Source organism: Sinocyclocheilus grahami, unplaced genomic scaffold (assembly GCF_001515645.1).
Source record: "Sinocyclocheilus grahami isolate Dianchi unplaced genomic scaffold, SAMN03320097.WGS_v1.1 scaffold2243.1, whole genome shotgun sequence".
Lineage (NCBI taxonomy): Eukaryota > Metazoa > Chordata > Actinopteri > Cypriniformes > Cyprinidae > Sinocyclocheilus > Sinocyclocheilus grahami.
In genome coordinates, this window is record NW_015507422.1 from 142,223 (window position 1) to 151,905 (window position 9,683).

Genomic DNA, 9,683 nt, shown 5'->3' on the forward strand with positions numbered 1-9,683 from the left:
TATATATATATATATATATATATATATATATATATTTATTTATTTATTTATTTATTTTTCTTAGACTTAGAGTTCGAATGTAGTCCAAATGTAATGGTCAAGATTGCTCATATATATATATATATATATATGTATGTATGTGTCATGGAGTACCTAGTTAATTTTAGTGGGCATGCAGAACATTAAAGGTTTAAGGCATATTTTCATTTTTATGGGAGCATGTATCTCTGTTAGAGTGCAGTTTTAAAATTCCCTTTATTTTCAGGTTATTTCTGGACCATATAGTAAGTTGATGTCATTTTCACAGATGTAAGTCCTCTTGATGCTCTATGGCAGCATTTTGCTGTAAAAACTATAAGTTCGAGATTCCGATGAGCTATAGAAATCTGGGGAAAGTCTTAATTTATTCATGAGAAATGAACAGATGTAGTATGATGAGTATTACAAATAATAAAAATGAGCAGTATAGTTTAGTATAGTAGTACTAATATAGACTCCAAGTCCCTCTTTTGTCCAAAATGGTATTTGAAGGCTGTTCTGTCTAAGCTGAAATGTGCCTCTGGTAATTCTATTGTAATAAAAATAATACATATGTCAATTTAATGTTACACATCTTTATTTTCACTTCTCAAAACACATAAAGTATGCTTTCCTCAGAATTCTATCAGCCCTACATCTGTAACCAGCAGAACATCAAACTCTAATTTTGTAATTTTCTACATCAAACTGTAATTTTTACAGAGGAATATTAAGGTTTTTGTAAACCTGTTGTTTGCTGTCACACAAAAATTCCCACAGTGGTTAAACCCAGTAAAATAAAAATAAAAACAGGTGGTTTTGCAATGCCAATAAATAGAGGTAATCAATTTTTTTTAAATTAAGAAAATTAAAAATGGCCAAGCAGCCTCCATCGGACTGCATGAGATAGACTGATCCCTGTATATTGTCCAATAACAACGGCAGCTTTACATCACATTACAATTAAGTGTTTTTTTATATATATATATATATATATCCATGTTTATGAGTATAGGCATAAAGAGACCTTCACTCATACCTTCATTAATGTAGACTCAGGTTCACTGTAGACTGCAGCAATTCACAAGACATTTATTAGTGCCACTGATCAGTAGGCAAGACTCATAACTGAGAAACACAATTGAGTGTTTTATAAGTTTTTATCTCTGTCTGACTGACGGTTTCTGTTTGTTTTTCAGGTGTGTTTGGTGATACAGATAAAGTAGAGTCAGTGTCAGTGATGGAGGGGGATTCTGTCACTCTACACACTGATGCTGGACTACAGAGTGATGAAGAGATTGAGTGGAGGTTTAACAACACTCGCATAGCTAGAGTGACTAAGAACACTGCTACATATGATAATGATGTGAAATTCACAGACAGACTGCAGCTGGACATTCAGTCTGGAGATCTCAAGATCAGAAGCTTCAGAATCACAGACTCTGGTCTTTATAAGTTTGAGATCATCAGCCCCAGATTGTCCTCAGAGAAGACATTCAGTGTCAGTGGTGAGTGTCTGTTTTTAATTCAATAATTTTTATTTACATAATTATTTATCACTCTGAAACATTATCTGGATGCAAAGTGTTACTGGCAAACTGCCAGGAAAAAAATCAAAATCAAAAACCAAATAATCATTCAATAGTATTTCAAAACTGATCAAAAAAAAATAATAATTAATGAGACCCAGTGGCCCAGACAAACAGGCGACATGAGACCAAAGTGTTTGACAACTCATGCAGTTTACAGACAGTCACTTTAGCTCTCAGAACCTTTAAAGCAGTTGTTTAGGTTACACATTTAAATAAACAGACAGCAGAATGGAGCAACACAACGTTTAGAAAATCTTAGCTGTAACAGATTTATGTATTGCTGTGATGGAGTTGCACAGTAGGATATTACACAGGTGTGCAGGAGTGGCATATTTCCTCCCTGATCAACAGTTACCTTTTTTTCTTTTACACCTGAGCAAAGCGTCATTTAACATGAGTGGAGAACCAGCACCAGAACCACAAAACTGATGGTTCAGTTTCAACAGATGGATCGTGGACTAGAGGTGGAAAAGTGCATGAACACAATCTCCTCAGTACATGTTTAAGCAATAGCATAGACGTGTTCCAGATGAGCAAACACTCTAAAAAACATCATGCAGATGTAAATGCAGATGTCAAATAGACGTCTCTGTGATGTACATGTGCTCTCAGGGCTTTAACTGAATTCTCACATGCTATCAAATAGATGTTTTTTTTTTGTTTTTTTTTGGTACCATCTGCTACCTAAAGCGTGCACAAATAAAGTCGCCACTCAAACAGAGAATACACAAAAACATTAAAATGCTACCTGAAATGCTCGGACATTATATCAAACTGGCAAATAGGCACAACTCCTGCATGTGAGAATTAAATCGCTATCATATTGACATCCTTGGCATTAGCAAGGCCCGTTGGACAAAGTATATAAAGTATAGGGACTTGAATCGACAAGTAAAGCGAAGTTGCCGACATGACGAGCATGAGTGGGTTGACTGGAAAGGTACCAAGGCACAAGAAGCTGCACATCAAAATGACACGCACATGCTATATCGGATCGTTTGAGGGCTCACTGGCTCCTACACTGGAAGCGGCACACCGATCAAAGATTGGAGCAGCAGGGTCCTTCCTACCCAAGACGAATGCAAGTGTCGGTGGGTTGAGCACTTCAAGGAAAAATTAAACCTTCATCAACCACAGCATTCGATCCCGGCCTCCTCTTCCCTACACCCGATCTGCCAGTCAACCTCGACATGATCATAGCAGTAGAAACGAAAAATACAATCCGGGTACTCAAGAATGGCAAGACTGCAGCCCTGGATGAGATGCTGCCTGAGCTACTCAAATCTGGTGACCAGTGCCTTGTTGACGCCCTGGCAGACCTGCTCAGTGCTTGCTGGGAGGCCTCAGTAGTCCGCAAGGAATGGAAATTATGATCGTCACGCTTCCGAAAAAAAGGTGATCTCTCCAAGTGCAGTAACTGATGGGGTATTACCCTGCTATCGATACCTGGAAAGGTATTTTCCATTGTCCTCCTAAACCACCTCCGACGAGCTGTCGATGCCTGCCTTAGAAATCAACAAGTGGGTTTCCGAAGTGGGCAATTGTATATCGAGCAGATTTTTATTCTTTGGCAAGTGGTAGTACAATCGCTGGAATACCAACCATGGATCTCACTGAACTTCATCAACGTTGTCAAGGCCTTTGACTCAGTGCACAGAGAAATGTTGTGGAAGATAGCCCAAGCTAACAGAATCCCATCTCTGTACCAAGGCTCTCACTGCTGCGTACAGATGGAAGAAGGGGTAATGGATTTCTTCATGTTCAGAACTGGTGTACATCAAGATTGCATGCTTTCGTTGATGCTATTCCTCATCAAGTTCACCAACCGCCATTCCATTGACCACCTGCACATCGGCATGCCCTGGACAGGTGGCATCCTCCTCCTTGCAGATCTCGACTTTGCCGTTATCATTTTTGGCCCAATCCAAACTGTCCTACGAGATCTCACTACAGACCTAGATAATCAAGTGGCCAGCACCGGACTCAGAATTCATGGACAGAAGGCCGCAGATTAAACGGCGGCTCTTGGCCACGATTGATGTGCGGATGATGACCTACGCGTGCAAAAACCCTAAAAAAGTTTTTCACCTCCAATGTCTGCTCCACATCCTCAAGATCACTTACCGGGACCATGTTACGAACGTGGAATTATACTGCCATGCCAACACACGGCCCCTCTCTGCGAACGCCACTTTTGTTTTGGCTGACACATTTTACGCCTTCCTGACCAACAGCTACTCGAGATGGTGATGTTCTGGCGGGCTGAAAGGACAAAGGACGAAAACAAGGACTACCTCAAATTACCTGTTGAAGGACATTTATGGACGAACTGCAGGCAGTCAACATTCCATGGGATAAGGCCGAAGTTACCGCTGTGGGTTAAAGCCATTGGAGAATGCCTGTCGCCGTATACGCCAAACGGTGCCGGTGGAATTAAGGTTAAGGTAAGGTTTCAAATTTCATGTTGTTTTTGCATTTTTCCGAGAAGTCTGGTGCAAAGGTAAAATGGAAGTACAACTGCTTTGCGGAAAAGCAGAAGTTAACTGACATCTTTGTGAAAAAGTTCTATAGACATGGAAAATGCACATGTAACAGTATTTTAGATCCCTGCATTTGGTCTTAAAGAGACAGCAGCAGATATATTTCAGGTCAATTCAATTCAAAGTTTGAAATCAAAGTGATCGATACATTTAGGTTAGATTGTCTAAAAAAATAAATCAAGTAATAATGAAAGAACTCTGGCCTTATACAAAATGTATATTTTTAGCCATTTGAAATTAAAGGCGCACACTGCATTTTATTCATGAGTCAAACGAAAATGCTACATGCTGTAAATATCACGAACAGTTATTTTTTATTTAAATTAGATTGTAAAACTTCAAGATACTTTAACAAAACATGTTAAAAATGCAAATTCACACTCTGACAGTAGGTGGCGCTTATGAAACAGTTGCAATATAACATTTCCTTGGTTACTGCTGAGAACAAAGTAGCAAATGCTATCAAAACTTTTCTGAAGACGTAAGTTCCCTTTACGGATACATTCATATAAACCCAAACCCCAATTCAATAATCAGAACTTTAATAAAATATTTAGAGCATTACAGACTGTGAGCTTGCTGTACCTGCAGTATTTATTCCGTTGGTGCATTTGTTTTCCAATCTTCTTCTAAAGCCCTGTTTATACTTTCACCCATCTCCACACCACCAACCTCCACAACCTCCCTAAACAGACGAGGCGTTTATACATGTCATGCTCACCATTGTACTATTATTTGAAATGATAGGGGTCGACTTGGAGTAATTGTCCTCAGAACCACCAGGAAACAGCAGTGAGAAGTAGTTTCTTTTTTAATAAATATAGACCTTTACTTTCATTAAAAGGCTTATTTATGCTGTTATTGGCTCATTTTGTAAATGTAAGATATTCATTTAAATTTTAGACAAGAGTAAACTGGGTGTTTAACAGAAATGTAATTGGTCACATTTACAAAAACTGGTGATTATGTTCCTGTCTATGCAAATGTATCTTTATGTATCAACCTTTTCCCTAAAGAGCTTACTGTGCTTTAAGGCTGAAACAAATAATTTCAAATCATAAGGTTGCTCTACAAATGATCCTTATCAGTTTGACTGAATGAGGTGTATTTTTATTTTATTTTTTGGAAAGGTCAGAAAAATAACATAAAACGTAGTATTTTAAGACAGTAGTGTGTAGTATTCGACTGATGTGTTTCTGCAGAAATTTGCTTGTGTCTGGACATTTTTACACCAGAATCTGACTTGCATGTGTATTTAAGGCTTCATTAAGAGCGGGCTTCACCAACACGGGTACAAATGGAGTTTTTAACTTTTTAAAATAGAAAACAGAATATTTTTTTCTATATAAGCAGATTAATTCATGTTTTTAATTAATTTCCTTTATACGGTAACACTTTACTTGAAGGGGTGTGCATAAGACTGACATGACACCTTCATAATCATGACATGACACATGTCATTAATATGAAGGAGGTATTATGCATGTTTATGACAACTGTCATTAAGTGTCATTCGCTCAGTTATGTCATTTTTAATGCACATGATGTCATGCTTATGAAGGTGTCATGTCAGTCGTATGCACCCCCCTTCAAGTAAAGTGTAACCAATTATACTTCAGAAAGTTGCATGATGTTTATTAGACAAGACTCGATGATCTCTGTTAAAACTGTTTAGTGACTGCTATAAAAGTGATGACTGACAGAGAAACTGTTTGTGTTTGTTCTTCAGGTGTGAGTGATACTGGAGCAAAGTCAGTGTCAGTGCTGGTGGGAGATTCTGTCACTCTCAACAGTAATATTAATGACATACAGAGAGATGATGTGATACGATGGAGGTTTGAACAGCAGGAATCTCCTATAGCTGAAATCAATAGACCAGCTGGAATCTTCAATACATTTGATGGTGCTGATGGGGGATTCAGACACAGACTACAGCTGGACTATCGGACTGGATCTCTGATCATCAACAACATTGGAACCAGACACTCTGGACTTTATAAAGCTGACATCAGGAGCAGCAGCAGCAAACACACCATACACAAGACATTCAATGTGACTGTCAGCGGTGAGTCCATCAATGTAAAAATGTGTGAATACTTAAGATGGGGGACAAAACAGATGTTTGCATTAAATGTACTGTTTAAAGCTAAGAAACAGTTTGGGGTGCTGTTCGTTTAGTAACACTTTCAAAGTAAAGTGTGGAGTGTGAAGTGTTTGAAAGACACTTTTAATTTCTCTGTCTGTACATTATTCTTGTTGTGTTCAGTTTTATATGCACTATTTGATTAGATGAACACATTTCTCTTCTCTTTGTCATTCATTTAAAGGAAATGTCCTGTTAGACCTGAAATGTGCTTTTCTGAACATTAAAGTGGTGCTGTAGAAATTAAACTAGGACAAATTTAACAAATTAATTATTTGATTAATTAATTGAAAATTAAACAACTGAAAGTTAAATGAGCTTTAATAGACAAGGCTCATTGAGATTTGTGAAGTGAAATGTAAAAAATCTTTCTGTATGTATTTAATTCATGTCTGATTCGCTGTTCCTCACTGTTCTTCATGTGTTTGTTGTTGTGACAGATGCAGTGAAGTCAGAGTTAGTGACGGAGGGGAAAAATGTTACTTTACAGATTAATGTTACTGAAATACAGAAAGATGATCAGATACTGTGGATCTTTGGAGATATTGTCATAGCTGAAATCTATAAAGCAGCCCAATTCTACATATATGATGGTCCTGATGAGCGATTCAGAGGCAGACTGAAGCTGGATCATCAGACTGGATATCTGACCATCACAAACACCACAACCACACACTCTGGACTTTATAAACTGAAGATCAGCAGCAGCAGACACATCATAAACAGGAGAATCACTGTTACTGTCACTGGTGAGTAGATCAAATCTGTCAATATAAAGGTGAAATTATTTAGATCAGAGCTCTAAGAGCAATAAAGTTAAAAGAACACAAGTGTTCACAACTCTGCATTTCATTGGAATAGTAAAACATAACATTTGTATTTCTATTTTGTCGGCCTCTCAGAGAGGTTTGCTGAAAAATAATACAAAATATCATCTATCTTCCAAACCGCTTATCCTATACTGGATTTGGGGATGCTGGAGTCTATGCCAGCTTTGTGAAATTTGAGCACCCATTAGACAAGGTTAACAGGCTGATCGGAGATCAGAAAGAAATCACTCACCGGGGAGGCCTCTGTAATCACATGGCGATTCACACATACACAACATTCATATTGTATAATAGATCTCCTCACTGTGAATAACTTTGCCTCAAGAACCCCTGCTGTTAATCAAACTGTTTGTTAAATATTTGAGATATTTAAAAATCATACTTTTGCAAAGTAGTCCTACGTTTTGCATTCAACATCAGTTAAACCAGGGCAGTACAATTCTCTGGACTTTCTATGTCAATAATTATCAAAAATATGTTGAACTTTTGCATTTGGAAAGTTATAACTGGGCCATTTAAAAATATGGGCTTAATCTTGTGAACCCAAAAGCCTATAAATCTAAAAGAAAACTCATAATTTCACAAAATTAGGTAAGCAAATGCGTCATATCATTCTAAACAAGCATACAACATTTTATGGAGATTGGGCAAAAGTTGGAGTTATAAAGGTTAAAAACACTGTATGTAACCACTAGATAGCAGCAGAGGACCGCTCATTGGCTCATTCCACTCTCTAAATATAGTTGTTTTCACAGGTTTTCCTTTTGAATTTACATTTAGATATTATAAAATCAAGCACATTTAGTCAAAGTGTATCGCTTCATTTAAACTGAGGTGTCAGTTTTTACATTTATGCCACATTATGATTACAGTGAAACCTGAAAATGGTGTTATAAAGAGAAGACTTGCACTTAAGCATTTTGTTACCATTTCTTTTTTATTTCGTTTATTTCAAATATCTATATATACAACAAACTGTGCATTTAAGTATGCTTAGTGTGCATACTTCTGATTATGCCAAATGTCTGATTTTACCAGTAAAAAAGGATATATTTCTATGTAGCCAGTGAGAGAGTGCAAGCATATGTATTGCACCAAATGTCTTAGAAGTAATAATAATTAAAAAAACTAAATTAAAAAAAACGTTTGCTTTGGCTTAAAATATTGTGATAGTATTATAAGTTCACACGAATCAAATTGTGACATGAGGGTGTTGTTACGCCACTAATAGGGAGGCAGAACAGTAGAAGAGGCTGAGGACATGGATGTGTTATTACATCTAATTTGTGTATCATTTCGAATTGTGTATCATGTTCTCAATCATTACCTTACTGTGCCCAAGGTGGGTCAATAGTTGAAGCCGAATGTTGAGAAAACAACCATATCCTCAATCAATCAAGCATTTTGTAGACAGAACAGGTATTTCAACAATCTGCACAGTACTGTAATGCTGTATACTTACTGTAACACTTTATATTACAGTAGTCCACTTGCATTTTACTTAGTAAATATACTTACGGGTATACATACTGTAACACACACATAAACACACAAATGTAGTCTAAACATACAGTTTGTGACCATCTCTATCATTACAGTATCAGATCTTCACTCAGGTTATATAGCACTGATGTTTATAGTGTGTGTTATAGATCAGACACAAATTTACACTAATGACTGTCTCTCTTTAGCTGTTCCAGATTCAGGTCTGTCTCGAGCTGCTGTAGTAATGATTGTTGTTATTCTGGTGGTTGCAACTGTAGTTGTAGCTGCTGTTCAGATTTACCATCACCACAAGATCTCTAACCTAGAAAGATGAATTGGTAAGTATCACACAAACCGTTCATATAATATGGAAAAAAACTAAAAGTTTGATTGCCATTAAGACAGTTACAGATGAAGGGCAGATTCTGATCTACTGTGAGCTGCGTCTCATGTGTGTCTGTAGAAAATTCAAACTTAACGGTTTCTGCAGATATTACGATAGTGTTTGATCTCTAAATCTTTTTAGCATGTTTATATTTGTAGGAGTATGATGTGCCTTCATTCTAATGATGGTATTAAAGATATTCAATATTAAACAGCGTTGCAAATCAATAAAACTGTTCATCTCTAAACAGCATTACAAAAGTAACACACAAGTATTAAAGAAAGCTCTGACCTTGTGCTTTTTAAAACTAAACCGTGTGTCTTTCTGATAGTGTTGTAGTACTCGAGACTGGTCTTGTTTTTTTTTAAGGGTCTTGTCTTGGTCTCGACCACATTTGTACTCCGTCTTGTCTCAGTCTCAGACTTAGAGGACTCAGGATTTCATTTCAAAACTGGTCGAGGCCACAACTGCAGGGATAGCACTAAATTACTGGTGCATTGTCTGATTTATTTAACATCATTAATGTGATGTAAACTTCCTGCTTTAAATGCAATCAGTTAACTTTATCATTTTATTTCTTCTGATACTGCTGTACGCAGAATTTAATGTAGAATTGTGCCAAAACTTTTATCAAAATAAATACAAATGTCCAAAAAAAGACTTTATACAAATGTTAAACAAACAAGAAGT

The 9,683-nt window shown here is 36.9% G+C and overlaps 1 protein-coding gene across 1 annotated transcript; it reads left to right on the top strand.

The window, feature by feature from the left end:
* The first annotated feature begins 892 nt into the window (after positions 1 to 892).
* LOC107574474 (uncharacterized) lies at positions 893 to 8,942 on the top strand. The gene is made up of 5 exons (XM_016260904.1): positions 893 to 917; positions 1,269 to 1,526; positions 5,880 to 6,215; positions 6,734 to 7,042; positions 8,824 to 8,942. The coding sequence occupies exons 1-5, from the start codon at positions 893 to 895 to the stop codon at positions 8,940 to 8,942; spliced, it is 1,047 nt and encodes a 348-aa protein (XP_016116390.1).
* Positions 8,943 to 9,683: the final 741 nt, after the last annotated feature.